The sequence below is a fragment of the Salvia hispanica genome, chromosome 5 (assembly GCF_029641045.1).
Source record: "Salvia hispanica isolate PSC_SH4W2 chromosome 5, Shi_PSC_v1, whole genome shotgun sequence".
NCBI classification, from domain to species: domain Eukaryota; kingdom Viridiplantae; phylum Streptophyta; class Magnoliopsida; order Lamiales; family Lamiaceae; genus Salvia; species Salvia hispanica.
The window spans coordinates 1,677,270-1,699,770 of NC_142696.1; the positions used below are offsets into that span (position 1 = coordinate 1,677,270).

The 22,501-nt window shown below is 37.7% G+C and overlaps 4 protein-coding genes and 1 pseudogene across 4 annotated transcripts; 4 read left to right on the forward strand and 1 right to left on the reverse strand.

Annotated features, from left to right (window-relative positions):
* The first annotated feature begins 2,592 nt into the window (after positions 1-2,592).
* Positions 2,593-2,988, forward strand: LOC148924156 (UDP-glycosyltransferase 87A2 pseudogene; annotated as a pseudogene).
* A 175-nt stretch (positions 2,989-3,163) lies between these two features.
* On the reverse strand, positions 3,164-4,401 carry LOC125190054 (uncharacterized). Its single transcript, XM_089058641.1, has 4 exons — positions 4,229-4,401; positions 4,058-4,124; positions 3,554-3,659; positions 3,164-3,465 (listed from the first exon to the last, which is right to left on the reverse strand). Exons 2-4 carry the CDS (start codon positions 4,062-4,064, stop codon positions 3,363-3,365), a joined length of 216 nt encoding a protein of 71 aa, XP_088914767.1. The 5' UTR covers positions 4,065-4,124; positions 4,229-4,401; the 3' UTR covers positions 3,164-3,362.
* Positions 4,402-7,599: 3,198 nt separating this feature from the next.
* On the forward strand, positions 7,600-9,065 carry LOC125186610 (uncharacterized). The gene is made up of 2 exons (XM_048083010.2): positions 7,600-7,756; positions 7,941-9,065. The coding sequence occupies exon 2, from the start codon at positions 8,135-8,137 to the stop codon at positions 9,017-9,019; it is 885 nt and encodes a 294-aa protein (XP_047938967.1). The 5' UTR covers positions 7,600-7,756; positions 7,941-8,134; the 3' UTR covers positions 9,020-9,065.
* Positions 9,066-13,762: 4,697 nt separating this feature from the next.
* Positions 13,763-17,013, forward strand: LOC125186601 (uncharacterized). The gene is made up of 5 exons (XM_048082997.2): positions 13,763-14,107; positions 14,406-15,644; positions 15,923-16,069; positions 16,152-16,332; positions 16,638-17,013. The coding sequence occupies exons 1-5, from the start codon at positions 13,886-13,888 to the stop codon at positions 16,817-16,819; spliced, it is 1,971 nt and encodes a 656-aa protein (XP_047938954.1). The 5' UTR covers positions 13,763-13,885; the 3' UTR covers positions 16,820-17,013.
* A 1,668-nt stretch (positions 17,014-18,681) lies between these two features.
* Positions 18,682-21,113, forward strand: LOC125186928 (uncharacterized). Its single transcript, XM_048083416.2, has 6 exons — positions 18,682-18,967; positions 19,539-19,603; positions 19,720-20,000; positions 20,125-20,196; positions 20,282-20,344; positions 20,833-21,113. Exons 1-6 carry the CDS (start codon positions 18,861-18,863, stop codon positions 20,881-20,883), a joined length of 639 nt encoding a protein of 212 aa, XP_047939373.1. The 5' UTR covers positions 18,682-18,860; the 3' UTR covers positions 20,884-21,113.
* The last annotated feature ends 1,388 nt before the right edge of the window (positions 21,114-22,501 follow it).

Here is a 22,501-nt window from a genome sequence, read left to right on the forward strand (position 1 = left end):
CCAGTTGTAGATCTCTAAGTCAGACTCGTCGGGTGGAGGTTGAGACTCATCATCGGACGAGGGCCCGCTGCTGAAGGCGGGGAGCTTGGTCATGAAGTATGGCTGAATTTCTTGTTGCGTGGAGATGGTTAATGAGAGGTAGGTTAAATAGGAAGTTCTTCATATACTAACTTGCCCATGAAATGATACTTCCATTCTTTTTTTTGTTTTTTAGCGTGTTTTTTTTTTTACTTTTTCTTGTCTTTTTTCTTTGGAGTTGTTAGAGATCACAAAATTGACTACCACCTTAGCCTATGGAATAGTATTTCTTTAATTATTTTAGTTTTGGAGTTGTTAGAGATCCCTAATACGAATTGCTTTTTTGACTAACACATTTTTTAGACACTTTAGCGTGTTTTTTTGTTAGAGATCATAAATTGATCATATTCATCATTCCACTATAGCTTCCCATTATTAACAGCTGCGAAGTATTAGTATTTCTTAGTGTTGCTCGAAGTAATTGTCATGCTGGCGATGAGACATCCGAAAAAGATGTATTAGAGAAGTAATAAGAAATTGGCTGATAAAAGCCCGAGATACTATACATTAGCATGTTTGGTAGAAGTGATAACTCATCTAGGGATGGAATTTTATGAATAAATATGACATTTTTTTCATAAAATTTCATTCCTAGATGAGTTATCACCCCTACCAAACACCCCCTAATATTTTCTCCTTACCCTCATCATCATAATCTCGACCCGGCAGTTTCAGCCCAAATTTATAATAAGCAGTGTATATTTCAAATTAAAATTTGCAAAAGAAATATCTAAAAGAGTTTAAAATAACGAATTTATGTAAGGAAATAAAACATAAAATAAGAATTGAGAAAGGACTTAAATCCAAAGACAAACATGAATTAAAATTCATAAACCCAAGTTAAAAACATGGAGCAGTATTTAGTTCAATTACTTATAATAAAAGATATTGAATGGGATAATAAGTAATGTGGAATACATCTAAACGACGTCGGAATCGATTGTGGATGTCTTTATAAATTTCTTGCCAATTTATTTGAAAAAAATTTGTTATTTTAAAAATATATTATTAATATGGAACTGTTAGTATTACTCACGTTATAAATAATTAGATTTATTTACTTATATTTAAATTGTGAAATATTGTTGATTATTTGGCATTGATGTGAGACTATTAAAACGGATAAAATACTGTATGATGTTATATTTAATGACATAGATAAAATTTATGTCATCACATATGTGGACAAATATGAATAAACATTGTGGACTAAACATGACTAAATATGACTCAGAACTGTGACTAATAACCGTAAAGGTCTTACGCAATATTATTCCAATCATTTGCTTTTCTATTTCATACATCACCAATTTTTAGGAGATAAAAAGAGTGATTACACCCCCTGTTCAAAGATGAGTGTTCACCACCATAAATTACAAACTTACAAGTATTTTTGAGCATCTATTGTTCCTTGTGTATTTAATGTGGTAATATCCCATGAGTGTGACAGAGTTTATTTGAAAATTTATTACTCTATGATACACTTTTAAGAGAATATTAAATGTTAGACATTTTTATGCAACTAACTAAATATGATAGTTTTGTTAAACAATCAAATAATTGAGTAAAATTAAATATGTTACTCTTTTATTTTTGTGCTATTTCTCAATTCTCTCTTATCACTTTACTTTTTTGTTTCGTTTTCATTTTCATTTTCATTTTATACTCAAATTTATAATTCGTGGCCCAACAACAATGCTTCGAGCGAAGCGCAGAAATTGCAGCCCAAGAAAACGGGCTGAATTAAAACGTACTATATGTACTTATATAAAGGGACCAAATTTCTCGAATAAATATAAGTGGAAGATAAGTGAAATTTCTTAATTGAAATCTTAATTTTCAATACTGTGAGAAGCCTATAAATTTCTCGAATGTTCTAATATTGGATCTGATTTATATAATCAGAATATAGGTATGAATTAATTTTGGAATTACTATTTGTCTCAGGCTTGCTTATACCTGCAGTTCGTTTCGATCATATTAATATTAATGTTGTTTGGTTGGATAAGATCTTTACCAAGTCAATATGGGACAAATTTTCGGAGTTTTAGCACCCCCCACCCCCGTGCATGTGTTGGCCGAAATGATACATCGAACTTCCATCATGTGGGTAGGCAAGACAATAGAAGAAACATCATCGATGTCGGCCGAAATTAACATTGGAGGTAGATAAGAGATAAAGAAAACCCATCATATTTGGCTCCGCTCTGATACCATATTAAAAATGAGGCAGATGGGTTATTTACACTTAATGTAGATTAGATGAAATCTTCACCAAGTCGATATGACACAAATGTTTAGATTGCTTATGATATTATGGGTCTGTCTATCACCATGCAAGGAAATCAATTTCGAATAAATTTGGACCAATTCAATCTCGAAAAATATATTGAAAAAGTATGCTAAAAGATTATCACAAGTTAAGCACCACTACTTTAACTGGCTGAACTCCCAAGCACCAAGCTCGGTTTTGTATGTCTCGTTTGGGAGCTTTACCATGTTTCTCAAAGCCAGATGGACGAGGTTGCAGATGGACTACGAGCGAGTGGCGTGAGGTTCTTGTGGGTGGCTCGTGGGGAGGCGAAGAGGCTGCAAGAGCGGTGTGGGGAGGCCGGGAGAGTCGTGCCTTGGTTTGAGCAGCTCAAGGTGTTGTGCCATCCTTCTGTTGGGGGGTTCTGGACGCACTGTAGATGGAATTCGACTATGGAATGCATTTGTAGTGGGGTGCCGATGATTTGCTTTCCTATAATGATGGACCAAACCACGATTCGGAAACATGTGCTCGAGGATTGGAAGATCGGGGTGGATGCTAAGGAGGGTTTGGCGTTTGGGGAAATACGCATGAGCGGGAAAATTGCCAAGTTCGTGAGGAATTCATGGATTTGGAGAGCCATGAGAGGAAAGAGATGACGAAAAGAGTGGGAGAGTTCAGGGAGATGGTTCGACAAGCGGTTTCAGTGGGAGGTTCGTCTGTGGCAAGCCTCGCTTGTTTACTAAACGACATTATGTCATTCAACTAAGTTAACAACCATCGTGTTTCGATCTCGTGTTTTATTTCATCTATGTAAGTAATCAAGAAACAACATTGGCACATTAAAAGGAAATTGCATTGAAAAATCAGATACAAGGGCTAGAAACACCATTGTTTACACATATTCAGATCTAGAATGATCACTCAATGAACAAAACCAGATAACAATATTGAGCACAATAACAAATCTAAAACCACAACATCTGATCCACCAATACCACCCTTCAAAGGAGCAGAGATGGATGAACACCACCTATTTCTTATTGTGGCTTTTAGTATGATCTGCACTTGCCTTCCCTCCTACTGCAGCCTGAGCTGCCTTCTTCGCCGCCTTTTCTTGCAACGCCTTCGCGTCCCTGTAAACGACACGCCATGCACCAACATCAAGAGCCAAGATCAATGTGATCAAAGATGAGAAAACGAAAGAAGGTTTGGACATCAAACCTCTCTCGTCTCTGTTCTGGGGTCAATCCGTCATCCTTCGGGTTCCTGGGCTTCTGGCCGTTCCTCGCCTGAGCCCTCACGCGATCACGCTCTCTTTGGTTTCCGCGTTAGCATAGGTCAAGGCATAAACAGAAGCTAGATCAACTACTAACAATGTAGGCTTTGTGTTCATATCCCTAACTAGATTGAACAGCTTAGATGCTTGATGAAAATCATAAACATCACACAACCTAAACTTAACACTCTAATTGAAAAGATTAAATCTTTGATATCACACAATCTAAATTGCAATAGGGGTGCCAAATCCCCAAACAAAAAGCCCTAATTTCTACGATTGAGAATCTTCTGATTATCTTTGCCAGAGGAATAAATTCCAAAAATGAGCAAAATATACTTAAATCAAATTCTCCTGTCAATCAAAATCAATCAACATGAGATGAAAAACACACACAAGCAAAGAAAAAGGCGATCTAAAATCAGAGGAGAAACATATCGTGAGGATATGACTCATTCTCGATTCTTCGAACAGCGAAATGAATGATCTTAACACCAATTAGCTCTACAAATCACCCTGCTCACAAACACACCCCAAAAAATGAAAATGGCGAAAAATACAGCAGAAATGAAAGTAAGATTGAATCATAAAAAGTGAAACCAAATGAAACAGAACAATACCTTAATTCCGCAACAATGGAGGTCGATCGCAGGACTGAGAAGAGAGATGAAGCTATTGGAAGAAGCTGACTGATAATTGAAGAATTTGGGACAGCGCAGAACTGCAATGGATAGAAATGATTTAATAGTAGTAATTCAGAAGGAGATCGATTCTGCACCAGTTGTTGACTTGATTCTATTATGCTTCGAACAATCGAGAACTTTCATTTTCTTATTTTTTATTCTTATTTTAATTAAAATGTTCCAACTTTCACAAGTTTTGACGGAGTTTCATTTAAAATTATTTTATGATACATTTTAAAGGGAAAATGTGATCAAATGAAAACTCTAACAACAAAGGTCAAAATTAGTTCTGAATATATAATCATTTTATCTTTTTGGTCCTAAACTTTATCTTATGGATTTTTTGTCTTGCACATATGAAAATTTGATCATTTTGATCCTCCGTCAAAAGTTCCGTTAAAAACTTAACGGTCAACGGATTTAATCCGATTTTGACCAAATTAGTATTTTAATCCTGATTTTTAATTCACTAATTATTTTCTAATTATTTCAACAAATATTCTTTTATAATTAGAATTAAATAAATAGTTTAAATATTATAGGGTTTAGTTCATCCAGCGCGATTCCACTTGCATTTCATCTTCTTTCTTCTTCTTCTTTTTCCTTCCTCTAATATGTCATCTTTTTCCTTCCGCTTCGATCTCTCAAAATCACAAATTCTTTGGCTATTTGTTTGCGAAATTTGATTCAATTAGATTTGGCAAACTTTTACCCTTAAATCTGCAATCGTTTTCCCTCAACCCTAATTCCAGCTAATGTGGTCGGCGATTCGATTGAAGCGACGCGCCGCAAGCACCACCGATCCTCCGCTGACGACGCGGAGGAGCTATCAAAGCGCCGCAAACATCGCCACCACCATCGGCATCGCCATCACCACCGCCACCGGAGCAGCAAGAAGAAGGAAGAAACGACCGAGCTGGAATCATTGGAAGGTGATAGAATCGATGATGATGCTGAGGTTGAAGAAATCAAATTAGATAGTACTGCAGAGGACGGTGGAGCTTCTTTGGTGAAGCATGAATCTAATCTCGACAGATTGGATTATGAGATGGAGGAGGGAGAGATAGTGGAGGATGATGGTTTAGCAGATAGATGATGGTTAACAAGGATTCTGATAAATTGGAGAAGAATTTGCTATTGGATGCTGAGATTGGGGGAATTAAGAAGAATTCTCAATCGGATGTTGAATTTGAGGGGAATAAGAAGAATTCGCAATCGGATGTTGAATTTGGAGAAATTAAGACGAACGAATGTCATCTTTTATAATTCTAATTATAAAAGAATATTTGTTGAAATAATTAGGAAATAATTAGTGAATTAAAAATCAGGATTAAAAGACTAATTTGGTCAAAATCGAATTAAATCCGTTGACCGTTAAGTTTTTAGCGGAACTTTTGACGGATGACCAAAATGATCAAATTTTCATATGTGCAGGACCAAAAAATCCACAAGATAAAATTTAGGACCAAAAAGGTAAAATGACCATATGTTCTGGACCAATTTTAGCATTTACTCAAACTCTAAATATGATACAAATTCAAAACTAGCATTTGGACCATTGAAAAATATCAATAGATAAAAAAAACATCAATAAAAAATGTCAATAGAATTTCAACGGTAGTCAATGATTGATTGCGTGTTGATATTGTATTGATACTGTGTTCACATTAAAATCTTGGAATTTTACACTGTGTTGATATTGTATTGAAACTGTGTTGAGAAGTTTTAAGTTTGTATCGTATATAAATTTGCATTTTATCACTAATATTAAATGTTAGATATTTTTATGCAACTAAATAAATTTGATGCAGTTTTGTTTAAACAATAAAATGATTTGAGTAAAAATGAACATTTTGATCTTACTTTAGTGCCGTTTGTCTCTCTTTACTTTTTATTTTCATTTTAATTTTACACTCAATTTCATATTTTCCGTGGCCCAACAATATTGCGTCGAGCCTAAAAGCCCAGAAATTGAAGCCCAAAACGGGCTGAATTTAAAACGCAAAATGGACTTGTATTATACGAAGGTGAGATATTTCAGAATAATTATAAGAGGGAGACAATTTAATATCTTTAATGGAAACTTAATATTCAAAATAGTGAGAAGCCTATAAATATTTGGAAAAAACAAGTAGATATGGACAATAAAACTAGATGCTTAAAAATAGGAAAAATTGCATATAAGAATTGATTTATTGTTGTAGTATAGCTATGAATCAATTTGGGACTTACTATTTGTCTCAAGTCTCAACTCATAGATATGGCTACGAGAAAATATAATTCAAGTAAATTTAGACCAATTCAATCTTGAAAAATATATTGAAAAATATGCTAAAAGATGATCACAAGTTAAAACATCTAAAAATGCTAAATGTACACATGTGACATGTCAATAACAAGGACAATAATTAGAGTCACGTACTAATTAATACGATCCAATAAATTAATGATCGATTGATTACATTAAACAAATGGAATCCAAACTCTGTACATAATTACTAGTTCAGGAAATGATGTTTATCGTTGGGTTACAATCATCAATTTTATCTCATCACATGTCACATCTTTGAGAAATTTGATTAAGAGAGATATAATCATTGCATTAATTTGAGTTTATATCAGTACCTCTAATCAATTCAATAAAATAAAGTACTATGGAATAATAAAACTTTGTAGTTTGTACCGTCAACAAGCCAACAATAATTGGAATATTTGAGTTATTGAAATAAACGAGAAATTATTATTGATATTATGATATACTACTACAATTTTTTAAACCCCACAAACTATTTGACGTTACAGATACGATACTGTAATAATTAAATTAACATTTACTACAATTTGAAATTATTTGATCCAAAATGGTAAACGTTGATTCGAATAAAAAGTAGTCCATCCACATTCTATGTTTCAAAAGAGGCTTGATTAATTAAATCTTAAATCATTACTCCTATTATACAAAAAGTAGCTAGCTTAACAGTCAACAGTGATGATTAATCTATTACCTAATCCTCACCGAAACTATCAAATAAAATTTACAAGTACCAAATTTAGTTGAATTCAAAATATTCTCTTGCAAGTAATATAGAAAAATATTCATAGCATACTTACTTACTACAGAAAAAAAGAAAAATAAATGTTTTCGTTTGAAAGATTTAAAAAAGAGCACATATATCCAATCATAGGCTATAAAAAACAAACTAATTATTAGTATAATAGTATAAGAAAATAAATGTTTTTCAGTAATCTACAAATATTTTGTCTTTTTAGACTCGTGTTTTTTTCTTATTTATATATCTTTTCTTCATTTTGTCACTCAATGCATTTTACTTTCCCATATGTCTCTTTCTCTCTCAATTTTTTATGATTAGAAGCAACTAAATCCATCTAACTCTATCTCAATTCCATCAGCATGCAACAGCTGTTCTCAATTTCAGATCCGTGTCACTGATTTGATTTTTGAAGGTATCCTATGTTTTCAATTTAATATTTCTACAGTAAAGAGAGGTTTTGTTTCTGCATAAATTTCCTAGATCTGAGGCTTCTTTATTCGTTTGGATATACTAGTTATTGTCGCTTGGATCTTTCTGCAAATTCCTTCTTCTTTGTTTATTAATTTTTGTTTAGCTGAATTGAATTTTTTATGCAGTTATTCGGATTTCGAGAAATCTTGCTACGTTTGCCTATGCCTATGAGTGAAGGTTCAATTCCTAGGAGAAATCATTAGTTTATTGTTTCTCTCTCTAGAAATTCCGTTTCCTGCGCCATATTAATCGCCAGCATCAGCTGATTCAGCTCAATTTCATTCGATTTGTTGACCGAGGAGTCGTTGATTGCACGCCAATGGAAGTCGTCGTCGGTGAAGAGAAGCTGTACTCTCACAATCTGCGAGATTTTCTGCGGATCAAGGAGGAAGATCATCGGAGGAATCTGAACCAGAGCACCTCCTCCAGCAGCGGCGCCGGCCGCCGCAGCCTCACGATGAGCGCATTTCTCAGCGAGAAAATCGCCCAGCCTCCGCCGCCCGAGGATCCGCCGCGGCGCTCGGAGTCGAGCCGGACGTTGCTGGACATCATCCGCGAGGATCGAACCGCCGGTCCCCGCCGCGGCGGGGACGACGGCCGGAGTAGTTGGCGGCACTTGAAGGACAAGATCCGCCTCCGCCGCAGAATCACCGACAACAGCAGCAACAATCAATCAGACGAGTCAATTCAACCCGATTCCAGAGCTCCGATCCCCCTCACAAACCCTAGCCGATCAACGGAGAGATCCACCGCAACACTCGAACCCTCAATTTCGCCTCCGATTAGGCAATTGACAGCCGACGGCAACGGAATCTCAAATCTAAACGAAGAGCGCCGCATCAATTCGGCGGAATTGGCGCCGGATGGGAGCGATTCGCCGGTGAGGATGTCGTTGATGGCGTTGCTAGCGGAGAATGATCGGCAGATGGGGTATGAAAGCTCCGCATACGCGATGGATGAGGACGAAACAGAGGAGGATGTGAATCATGTAGTAATTGAAGAAACCGGCACCTCCACGGCCGCCGCCGCCGGCAAAGGGGCGGAGGGCGAAAACTGCTGCGTTTGTATGGTGAGGCATAAGGGTGCGGCTTTTATCCCCTGCGGCCACACATTTTGCCGGCTGTGCTCCCGGGAGCTTTGGGTGCAGAGAGGAAATTGCCCTCTTTGCAACAATTTCATTGTTGAAATTCTTGATATCTTTTGATGGGATTCTTGATTCATATAAACCTAAGATCATCTTCTTGTTTCAACTATCTTTTTCTTTTGCTTTTTTGTCCCTCAAATTTTGATTTTCGGGTCGATTTTTAGTGGTAAAAACGGATCTATTATAAAAAATCAACGAGGAATGGTCGTCGTCGTAAAGCTTACTAGTCATTCTCGGGTGTAATTGAACTGAAGGGGAAAAAGATTTCGCGAGGCTCTATTTGACAAACAACGCTTTATTCAGACCGTTCGGTCAAAAAACAATACAGCTCGTGGTTTAATTAGACTTCATCTTGCTTCGAACGTAGGAGTTGCTAAGGGTAAAATTCATTGTCGATGTTCTTTTAAAAATAGAATGTACCATCTTGATAATGTCTACCTACATTTGAAATGAAAGTATATTCTACTTGCAAAATTGGACCTTGCATAGTTATGGCTTATGGGACCATTTTAGGTATGGTTGAATATATTGATAGAGAAACATTGGGTGCAATTATTTGAAATTGTTATGTAGTTTTCACATTTGACATAGATAGCATTTATTGAAGAGCATTGATGAACATGACTGGCCCTCTATGATTCAATTCCTACCTCTATGATTCAATTCCTACCAATTTTTTTGTGTTTTTTAACACATCACATGTATTAGGTGAGTTTAATAAGTATATTAATTTTTGCATGAATCAACTCATTCTCATTTATGTACCAGTATGAAGGGGATGAAGAGATTGGAAAGTTGAATTTTTTATGTTTGAAACCTTGGTTATTGTTTACCTACTTAGAGCACTCCCAATGGAGTTCCCTTATTTCTCCCTTATTTCTCCCTAACTCCTGCCACATCAGCGCCACATCAGCATCACATTTTATCCCCAGTTTTTAGCCAACCCCTACAATGGTTTCTCCCTTATTTCTCCCTTATTTCTCCCTAACTCAACATTTCATTTTTACATCATCACTAATTTAATTGTTTTATTTTTATATATAATAAAGCTAGCTTATTTAATTTATAAAGATAAATCAAATAAATAGTAATAAAGTTCGTTGTATTAAACACGGGTACACATTACAACGAAGAAAATTAAAAAAAAAAAAAGTACACGAATGGAAATAAAAAATCAAAAAAAAAATTCAAAGAAAAAAAAATTCAAGGGCGGTGGGCGCGGTTTCTATTTGCCCACAATTCTTCGATGATATCGTGTTGTAGTGCTTGATGGGCCTCCTTCTGGTGTATGTCCATGAACGCCTGGAACCGTTCATGTTCGTTGTGCGGTACACCCTGGCGGGCGGACTCGGTTGAGACACCGTGACTCGATGATGCAACACTTGGGTCGTTGGTGACGTCGAGGACGCCTTCGTGTTCATCTTCGATGATCATGTTATGCATGATGATGCACGCATACATGATATCGGCAATATCCCCCTGGTAGAAAAAGCGCGTCGGACCCTTTACCAGTGCAAATCGCGATTGGAGCACCCCAAATGCCCTCTCCACATCCTTGCGCGCAGACTCTTGCGCTCGGGCAAAATACCTTCTTCTATCTCCGAGTGGGCATCTGATCGTCTTCAGAAACACGGGCCATTGCGGATAGATGCCGTCAGCCAGGTAGTACCCCATGTTATGCACATTGCCATTGGCCGTGAATTCGATGGAGGGGCCTAATCCGTTGATCCGCTCGTTGAAAAGGGGCGAGGAATTGAGAACATTTAGGTCGTTGTTCGACCCGGCTATACCAAAATAAGCATGCCAAATCCAAAGCCGTTGGTCGGCAACGGCTTCAAGAATGATGGTGGGATGCGTACCTTTGTAGCCGGTAGTAAACTGGCCTCGCCACGCGGTTGGGCAGTTCTTCCACTGCCAGTGCATACAGTCGATGCTGCCGAGCATCCCCGGAAAGCCGTGGGTCCTCCAGTGCCAATCCAGTAGGAACTGGCAGTCAGCTGCGTCCGGCGAGCGAAGGTAGTGCTCCCCAAATATCTCTCGCACGCCCTGACAGAAATTCTTCAGGCACTCGTTGCCAGTCGTCTCGCCGCATTGCAGATACTCATCGAACATGTCGGCGGACCCTCCATATGCCAACTGCCGGATGGCAACAGTGCATTTCTGTAGGGGCGATAGTCCGGGCTTCCCTGCTGCGTCTCGCTGGAGCCGGAACTCGGGGTAACGCGCGGACAACGCATTAACAATGCGCAGGAAGAGGGAGCGGCGCATTCTGAACCGGCGACGAAATACATCTGCCGGATAACGTGGTTCCTCCGCGAAATAATCGGCGAACAGCCGATCGTGCGCACCAGTGTGGTTGCGAGGGATGTATCGGCGCCGCCGGCGGATTGGCCGTTGGGGGGGTGGCTGCTGCATTCGAGCGATCTCGCTTTGTATGCAGCGGGAGATATAGTTGTTGATTGGGTTGTTGGCGAAACCCGCTACATCCCATCCGGTGGGAGCGGGAGGTACCTCTTCTTCGGAAGAAGAATGTGATATTTCCTCGTCGGACTGAGCACGAGACGATGAATCAGAACTCATTTAATAAAGATGGAGAGAAAAAAGATTGAAAATTTGTGTGAATGAAGTTTGTGGGTGATGAATGGAGGAAGAGGATGAAATATTTATAGGGGTGGGATAAAATAGCCGTTCGGCCAAAAAAAAAAAAAAAAATTTTAAAAATCGCCGATTATCGCCGAGCGTCGCCCACAGTGGCCGGCGATCGCTCGGCGATAATCCGGCGATAAATCGCCACTCGGCGAAGCAACGGTAACATTATCGCCGAATTATCGCCGACTTCGCCACAATGGCCGGCGATAATTCGGCGATAATCGGCGATTTATCGCCGAGAATTCGCCACCTCCATTGGGAGTGCTCTTACCCACCTCAATGATGCAATGTTTATGTCTTTATCAATTTCTCTCCTTTTTGACTTGATGAAAATCCATTTAGGCATTTTTTTTCCAACTAACAAGAGTATTTAATGTATACACTATAACTGAGTATCCAAACACATTGGATTATAGACAATAATTGCAAATCTTGTTGTGACAATAAATGCAAGTGTACATTATTGGATGCAGAAATAGATAGTGAAAATGACCCTGCCGAAAATACGAAAAATAGAGGGAAAAATAGTGCCTAAAAATATGAATAAATTTATCACACATTTCTTCATCTATAACTACTTCCCCCATTAAAACGAGATGCATCACCATATTTACTTAAAATATTGTTTTTTGGGTTCGTTTGCTAATTGTTTCCAGTAGGTACTACCAATTTTCTACATCATTGAAAAATTAATCACTATGAACTAGAATTTTTATTTATACTCCACGACAAAAAAAAAAGACAAATAAAATAAAATTGGAATCTGCCAAGGCAGTTTACCTGCAATACATATATATCCACCTACTTTACGTATTTTCCAACATTATCCTTAGAGCATCTCCGGTAGCACCCTTCCCACTAGGACTTTCCACAAAAACCTCTTATCACGTCACTAGGACTTCCCACTAGGACTTCCCATCCCACTGCACAATGTAGGACTTCCACTAGGACTTCCTGCAATAAAATAAAATCACAATTATTCAATTTATACGTTTCAAATTTACGAAATTTAACGAGCCGTATACATAGAGCCATATTTATAGAGTTTAAAAAAAAAAAATTAAAAACACGGACGTCCGACCTTCGCCACAGTGGCGGACGTCCGGTCGGACGTGGGGCTGAGGGGCGAGGACATGGGACGGGCGTGTGCGCCCTTCCCGTTCACTACGGCGGACGTCCCGTCGGACGTCGGCGACGTCCTACCGCGACGTTAGCCATTGGAGACGCTCTTAATTTCTAATTGTTGATAAGCATGTAACATTTCATTTTTTTTAATATATATAGTTATATACTATAGTTAAAACAATAATTTAAAGTAGAGAGAACTTCTTTTTTGGTCCACGAACTTTGCCAAAGTATCATTTTAGGTCCGTGAACTTTGAAAATATCATTTGAGGTCCATCAACTATGGGATAATATCATTTGAAGTACTCTTTTACTATTTCTAAGTTTTTCTGGACGAAAATATCCTCAATACCTTAAAGGGTATATATTTTTAATAAACTCATCATATACTCATATTTTTTATAAATATTTTTACAATATATTTTCGACGATTTTTCTAAATATAAATTGACCTTCAATATTATCACTTAATTTTGTGACATGCAAGTTAAATTGCTTCTTCAATTATTTATATTAAAGAATTTTAAAATTGAATATAGAACTTCTTTAATAATAAAAAAATTGAATAAGGATTATTTCTTGCATGTCACAAAATTAAGTGATAATATTGAAGGTCAAATTATATTTAGAAAATTCATCAAAAATATATAGTAAATATATTTATAAAAAATATGAGTATATCATAAGTTTATTAAAAATATATACCCTTAAAAATATTGAGGGTATTTTCGTCTAAAAAAACTTGGAAATAGTAAAAAAGTACTTCAAATGATATTACTCCATAGTTGATAGACCTCAAATGATATTTTTAAAGTTCACGGACCTAAAATGATACTATGACAAAGTTCGTGGACCAAAAATGATGTTCCCTCCTTAAAGTATTTAAAAGTGACGCAAGCCCATGATTTGGCCCCATTTAATGCTAGCTTTGAAATCCAAAAAAATCCAACAACCCAGCCCAATAACAAACCGGGTCAAAAGATCCGGATCCCCCAATTTGAAATCGGGTTAAAATTGAATTTCACAGACTTCACAGAGCTCTTCTGATCAAAGCTCCCATGGCGGAATGTTCAATCACAATACCATCCTCAATAAAATCAACAATTTATTGATTATTATTATGTGCTAACAGTTTGATGAGACGCTGATCGAATGAGCCGCTTGAAATCCTTCCTGTTGCTGTTTCTCGCACTGTTTTCGGCCACTGCATCGGTAAGAGTAGAAGAGCTGAATGAGGAGTTCACGGAGGCGTTGCTGCTGAGGCCTCTGCCCGATCGAAAAGTTTTGGCTCATTTCCACTTCCGAAGCAGTGCGCCGCCGTCTCAAAGATATGGGCGCCACCACCGCATCTTCCCCAAATCTATTTACCAGCTGGTAAACGTGTTATATTAAAGCTAATTTTTCGAATTCAGCTTTAGATTCAATGTTTGTACGTTTGCTTGTGCTGTTGATTTGTTTATCATGGATGCATGTTGCTGGTTCCCGAAATTGAGTTTGTTTTGTGCGTGTTCATGTTTTGGATGATTTGGCTTGATTAATGCTGAGACGTAGAGATAGATGGACTGAATCAGACGCTTAATTAGAACACAAATGCTCTGAATTGGGGAATTCTGGGCAGTTTATTAATAAGCCTGAGTGTAGAAGTGCTGAATTTTGAAGTTTTTTTTAATAGGTTCATAAATTCCAAGTTCGAGAGATGGAGCTGTCCTTCACGCAAGGGCGTTGGAATTACGAAAGATGGGGGGGATTTGACCCGATTTCGAGCAGCAATGCAAAGCCACCTGGAGTAGAACTATGGGCTGAGTTTGATGTTCCTCATGATCAAGTTGATGATTCCTGGAAGAATCTGACGCACGCTCTTTCAGGGCTCTTCTGCGCGTCAATCAATTTCTTGGAGCGTTCGACTAGCTACTCTGCACCTCACTGGAGCTTTGGGTCGGCTTCAGGCAAATTACGATATGGCACATTGCCTCGTGAAGCTGTTTGCACAGAGAATCTCACACCGTGGTTGAAGTTGCTTCCGTGTAGAGACAAAGCTGGCCTTTCTTCGTTGATGGACCGCCCTTCAATATACCGGGGGTATTACCATTCCCAGAGGTTGCATTTGAAATCAGATGAATCTGATGCATCTGAGACGAGTACAGGGATAGTGCTTGAACAAATCCTTACGGTTGTTCTTCGACCAGAGACCTTTTCTGAAAAAGCGCTGCAACCAAACTGGTCCTTGAGCTCGTTATTTGGCAGGTCAGTTAGTGGGAAATGCTCTCTGTCTAGTTCTAGTAATGTGTATGTTCAATTTGAACAGAATTTAGTGTCTGCGGGGGATAAATTAAGGGAAGTTAGTGAAGCTTCGGAGAATGCTATTTCTGTTGGTGAGGGATTCCAAGATAATCCTCTATTTGAATTATCACTACTTCCAAAAAGGGTTATTAGAGAATCCGGGAACTTTCAGAAAGCAGGCTCTATCCTTTATGAGTTTTCAGTCGAGGATTCCAATGAATTCAAGCCATTTGATTTGAGATTGAACTGGAAGACGCCTGTGGCCTGGTCAAGCCCACAGGCACCTTTACAGGCTAGCCGGTTTTTATTAGGGAGTGGGAACGAAAGGGGAGCTATCGCTATCTCAATGAAATCTACTAGGAGCACCAACAATGTAGAAGGAACTGGTGGTTATGATGAGAATGAATGTTGGCTCAGAGTGGGCATTTTCCAAATGGTACCTTGGTATGTCAAGGTCTACTATCATACGTTGAAATTGTTTTTAGATGGAAAACCTCAATCTTCTATGGAAAACATAGAGAAAATACTTGTTTCGCCTTCTGAAGACAAGGTGTCCACTGGAGTGATGGAACTGATCTTGAGGTTACCCTGCAGTGTTCATACAGCGGCATTGACTTTGGAGTTTGATAAGGTATGTTAAGTCAATATCTTCTTTGGATATAAGACACTACTCAATTTGGAGCAACCATTTTGTATCATTTTGTGTAAAGATTGCCTTTTGAGAGCTAATTTGTTAAATAAATGAAAGATGGAGCAGTGTCCTCTATTTGCTGCTCTTATTTGCTAATGCAATCATGTTTCCACTGTCATTTTTTTTTTTTAATTTGGGTTATAATTTAGCTCTCCTTTTGGTGATACTCTATTCAGCACCGTTTTCCAAGTGTTTAATTCTTGTTGCTCTTCCCGTAGGGGTTTCTTCATATTGATGAATATCCTCCAGATGCAAATCAAGGTTTCGACATTCCATCAGCAGTGATTCACTTTGCTGATTTCGTAGCAAACATGAGTTTGCATGAAAATTCCTTAAAACAAGAACCTATATTGTCCAAGTTACAGGTACTGATGCAAACTCTTTGATGCACTCAGCTGTGTTTTTCTTATTTCGATTCACTACGTAATTCATCGCTCCTCCTCTTAGGAAGAAGTTCCTGTTATCTCATACACAGAAGTACTCCTTGTGCCTTTGACAACTCCAGATTTTAGCATGCCTTACAATGTGATAACAATCACATGCACGGTTTTCGCTTTATACTTTGGATCCCTTCTGAATGCACTAAGAAGGCGCGTTAGTGAGGATGAAAAGCTTCTAAGCGGAAAAGGTAACCTCACACTCTCCTTATGGATCTATTCAGTAATTAGTTACCAAGAGGCAGAAAAGATCATTTATTGACAGATTTTTGACAAATCACTACAAAAAATTAAACTGCTAGTAGAATTAAATAACAGTGAAAAGTTATCCTGATAAAAAATGCAGTTCAGTTAGGCTCATATAAAATGATTAATTAGCAAATACAGCTTCCTTTTTACACTAAAACAGAAAACTTGTGCTGCTGATTCTTACATATTGTTCTATTCATATGTTGCTATTCTATTCCGACGTGCTTAAGTTATATTTTCCTTGCAGGTGCCAGGAAGGCAGGCCCTTTGATGCTGATGATATCCAAACTCACTGCTAAGTTGCGAGGAAAGCCACAGGAACCTCCGGAACTATCAGACTCTGGGAGGTCCTCCTCGAAGTATAAGCTAATAGCAAAAGTCGTGTTGGTAGCCGGTGTAGCTGCTGCTTGGCAGTTCTACTTTCAATGACAGCCGCAGCAAGCAACCTCCCATGTATGATTATGTATCCTGAAGAAGAGGAATTAGCTAGGTATGAACCTCATACATTTATCTTATACAGTTAGTGATCAGTTTTTGTATCCTTGTGATTTTACTCATATTCCATTACCACATATTTCTTGTCATATATAAAAATCATGTATAAAAATCTATTAGTTTCATAACTCTCTCTCTCTCTCTCTCACACACACACACACACACATCAGTTTACAACAGAACCACTTTCAGGTTCTACTTATAAGTTTCATACTATATCAGAAGCTGATAGTTGCATAACACTCTCTCTTTCAGGTTCTGCTATCTTAGTTTTAGAACTCTCTCTCTCTCTCTCCGATGATAATTCTGAACAAAAAACCGGCCTAAATCTTGTTCTTTTCAAACGACCTTCGTCTTCTAACCACCACTTTCTCTTGGGAGACAACCCAAAAGATTCTTGCAGACCTACCATGTAAGAAACGAAAAAAAATACGAGACTGAAACACAAGCCACATTTGGTTGAGATTACCTGCAATGGTCTTGCTGTTGTTGCCTTGTACTATCTCTAACATTTGCAGCATCTTCTACTTGGTGTGATCCTACTCAAGAAAAAAAAGAAGGAAATTCCACATAACTTAATCTACCAGGAATCAGATGGAGAGTTCGAGGCATCCTTTGGAGCCAATCTTGGAGAGCTTGCCATCGACGAGGAGAGCTGTGGAGGTGGTGGCACCGGTGTGCAAGCCGCGGGCGATGAGAGACTTCCACATGAGGGAAGAAGCGATGTGATCGGGCCCTCTGCCGATGAAACTAGCCACTCGGGATGAATGATCTAAGATCCTTATTCCCAGGAGCGGATCTCCTACACCACTCCGTCTTATTCCATGCAATCATATTACACATAAAATACTCCACTAACAAAATAGACATATATTAATATTAAAATTTTATATTCAAGTTTTTAACAAATATTACTGTTGTTACATCTCATTTTAGAGTTTATTTTAGTATCATGTAATCCTTTTATTCTTAAATATACATATATTCATATTAATATTTCATAAATTCAAGTTTTTAATAAATACTCACTCCGTCCCCGATTAAGAGTTACACTTTGACCGGGCACGAGTTTTAAGAAATGTAAAGAAAAGTTGGTTGAAAAAGTTAGTGGAATGTGAGACTCATTTTTTTATGGTAAAAATGAAGTGTGACTCTTAATTGGGGACAGACAGAAATGGAAAAGAGTGACACTTAATCGGGGACGGAGGAAGTACTATTACTCCTGCTACATCTCATTTAATACTAGAGTAAAGGCCAAAACTGGTTCTGAACATATGATCATTTTATGATTTTGGTCCTAAACTTTATCTTTTGGATTTTTTGGTCCTGAACATATGAAAATTTTATCTTTTTGGTCGTCTGTCAATAGTTCCATTAATATTTAACAGTCAACGGATTTAATTATAATTTTGACCAAATTAAATATGTTATTTCTAATTTTTAAGTCAATAAATATTTTCCTAATTATTTTAATAAATATTAGCTGGTGTAATTAGGAAAATAATTATGAACTTAAAAATTAGAATTAACATACTTAATTTGGTCAAAATTATAATTAAATCCGTCGACTGTTAAATATTAACGGAATTATTGACGGATGACCAAAAAGATAAAATTTCCACATGTTCAGGACCAAAAAATTGAAAAGATAAAATTTAAGATAAAAATCGTAAAATAATCATATGTTTAGGATCAGTTTTAGCTTTTACTCTTAATAATATCATGTAATCATTTTATTCATAAATCATAAATAAATAGGAGTATAGTATATTTGAATTATTGATTTGTTAAATTCCTAATTCAAAAAGAAAACCCCCAAAGGGCTCGCGTAGGTTTTCTGCATTTTCCCTAAAATTTGCATTTCGATCCTTCTCTCTCTGCAACAATTTTTTCACCTTCTCACTTCTGAATTAGCCGATTTGGGATTTTGGATTAGGGTTTTTGAGGAGCGAATTTTGGCGATTTTTAGTACACAATGTACGCTGATCAAATCGAGTCTCAATCTAATAGGTCGGTCAAGGATCGCCTCGAAGGAAATTCCACCGCCGGTCTCGGCCGCCGCAGACCTATCTCCGGCAAGAGGTTAACTTCCACATACTCTCCCTGTTACTGCGTCCGAATTAGGTTTTATTAGCGTTCCTTCAAGTATCCCGGTGCAATTTTCGAGTTTTTCGGAGAGCTGATTTAAGTCTCGTGAGTTGCAGTTGTTAGTTAATTTGTTTCTGGTTCAATTCAAACTTTATGATTTTCTGCTATGAATGGCTTTAGATATTGGGAAAAAATTGTGTGCTAGTACTAATTTAGGAGAATTTGATAGGTTTGTGTGTGAAATTTATGTTGCTTGTAGGTTTTTATAAGTTCAGATGCCAAACTACCTTGTTAACTTGGTGAATTAAGAGGTGTGGTTGGGTGGTTTTGGATAGAATAGTGACTTTCTTGTAGAGGACGGTCATTTCGAGAGTCGATTTGAGGATACCGAGCATGTAGAGAGCCCATCGTAATATGATGTGAGATTTAAGTGTGAAATGTCTGTTTGATTGGAATGAAGCAGGGCAGTTTTTCTTGTGGAAGAAGTGTCTAGCAGATCACTGTTTTTCCTTCCCTGGAGAAAATGAAGCCCCCCTTATTTAGCGAATTCAATTATTTCATGCAGACAAAGAGAAGACGATGACAAATGGGAACATGATCTTTATGAGGGAGATGGACCCCAAATCTCGGGTGAGGATTCATTTTCTAATTTGAGACTCATTATATATTTGTAGTGTTTGTGTTGCTTTGCTTGTTGTGACTTAGCTGATATGGCGTTTGCTTTTATCAACCTATGGCCTCTAAAGGTCGAAAGGTTGGTGCCAGAGATCTTCGCCTGAAGCTCCAAAGAAAGAGTATCGAGCAATCGTCACAATTTGTGCGGGGACCTGGAGGTGGAAGGGATCTACGTGAGAAGCTATCTGGTGCGCTCTACTCTCGTCCTGTTGAGTACAAGCCTCCAGCAGTCCGGCCAAAGCCTGTAACCGAAGCTAGTAAACCAACTAGGAAGAGTGTCATAGCTCAAGCCCCTGCGCGACAAGAAGCAAGGGTTTCTACATCTGTATCAAAGAAAAAGGTTCAGCAGAAGGTAAAATGTTACCATCTTATCCCTTTGACTGTCTTAGGTCGTGAGAGTATCTTGTCTCCTAATAACTTGATATGAGTGTTATCCGTCAGTGTGAGGAGAAATAAGATTATTTTTTTATATGCAGGTCGATTCTGTGGAAAATTTCTTGCAGTCGCTGGGTCTCGATAAATATGCGATTACATTTCAGGCTGAAGAAGTATGGCTACTTAATTTTAGTTTCTTTGTAATTCTCAGTTCCGATTTCGGTATGTTCAATTAGTTATTGTGCTTTGATTTTACAGGTTGATATGGCAGCTCTGGTACACATGAGTGATGAAGATCTTAAAGCTATGGGAATTCCAATGGTGATTATTTCTTTCTATTAAGCTTTTCTTATTGTTTTACACTTTGTTGTTTCCACCCTCGAAACCCCATCATGCTTGTTAAGTACTATTCCAGATATCATTTTGATTGTGTTTTCTCATGTTACTGCCGTAACTATATAAACGAGATTACATGTTCTGTCTAGACGCCATTCATGAAAATAGGAGTTGCAACAACTAGAGCGACAGTAAAAGCTACTCCTGACTTTGTAAATTAAGAGTTTCGAAGCCATAGACATTTGAAAGTATAAAAACTCAATGCAAACGGATGGTGAGAATCTCTCTTGAGCGTCACCATCATATACGTCTTGTAATCAATCCCTTTTCAATTGATGTTGACTACATATGCTTGGAAAGATATCAGTTGTGGTAAAAACATGTTGAGGCTTCTAGTCTTCTGCATGCTGAGATTTTGTTGTCACTGGAAAATGTCTGCTCATTTCATGTTCTGCATTGCATCAATGTTTCAGGGCCCAAGAAAAAAGATACTTCTGGAATTGGAGTCGAAGCGTGATGACTGAGTGGGGCAAGTCCTATTGGCGTTCTTGGATGTGGGGGTCGGTCGTGTCAATTGTTGGCGAACCCTGATCAGGGGTGGCTTTTCTTTTTTTGTGTTCCTAAAACTTTCATGTAGTTCCTCTATGATAGTTTCAAGTTTTTATTTGTCAAAGTTTGGCTTGAATGAGCTTATCATTGTAATTGAAATATACATCATATAAATCGAACCTTTAGTTGGTCATTTGTTGGTTAATATTTGCTGTTCATATTTGGTCTTTAGTTGGCATATAAGATTTTCATTTATTTTACGATATTTGCAGAATATATGATTGAATTAGATTTATTCAATCATTAATTGAATTATGGAAAATAAGGAAAATAGAATGTAGTATATCCAAAATTAGATTTCGGGTTAACAAAATTTTAATTAAGAAAGTTTCTATTTAAATGTGAGATTTGGCGTCACAACCTTCATCATACCATCGTATTTTTTTCATTTGTATGTTAGTATGTTTGTTTAATTGGTTTTCTATTTCGATTCTGAATTGCAGAGAGGTGTGTTCATCATCTTCTCAATTATAACTTGAATTACTATTTGTTTGGAATTTGGATAATTATATCATTAGAATCGACATTCTTGTTGTATGACAAAAGAAATAGATTTAAGGAAAATGAGTGTATTAGCTGAGAAGTACAAGGGTGATGACTTGAGCAACATAGACTATGAAGAGCTGCTCGAGCTGGACCAGCAGCTCGATCTCTTGCGGATTAAAGTTGAAGCTCGAAAAGCTGTAAACTCGAATTACCTAAGCATATTACACACTCTTGTTATGTTCTTAGTCAATTTAACTTATGTTGTCATGTTTTGATTCTAGGAGCTTCTCATGAAGATAGAGAATCAAGAAGAATCGGTAATTGATTTATGATGGCTTGGTGAAATGGAATTTACTAGATACATAGTAATTGTTTTCATTCATTTGTATTGGAATGAGTAATATTTTGTGTTGGTTTTCATTCCGCGGGGCGGTTCACGCTTCAGGATGCTTTGGACTAACTTCGATGATGATACGTACTATCATAGTTTCGACGAGTTGGGTCCGAAAGATTGTAATAATCGAGATCTTGTATTATCAGGGTTTAAAAGAAATCCGGAAGCCTTTCTGATTCGTGTTGGATTTTTCTGTGTGGGTGATGCCTTGTTCATGGTTGGAGGCATGGCGGAATATCTTGAACCAACAAACGGATTGTGGTCTGCACTGTCACGGCCTGATGGTTCTTTTAGCGAGTCTTGGACTCTTTGCCCCGCTACTATGAAGGTAAAGCGATGCCTCCCCATTCTTGTCCCGTTGCATGATGGCAGGATATTCATCTGCGGAGGCACTAATGAACGAGAAGGTTGGGCTGAGATCTACGACCCAAAGAAAGGCGAGTTTGAGGGTACGAACTTGCCTCGCATGGAATATCCTGACATCCCGTTGGAGGATCAGGATGACAGGATATTCACCCTCGGGGGCAATTGTCAACGTTGGGGTGAGTTCTACAACAAGGATAATGGCAAGTTCGATTGTCCCCATCCAATCTCTTGCTTTCAGTAGATGATAGACAATAATTGTAAAAGATGATACAAATCAAAATATACGA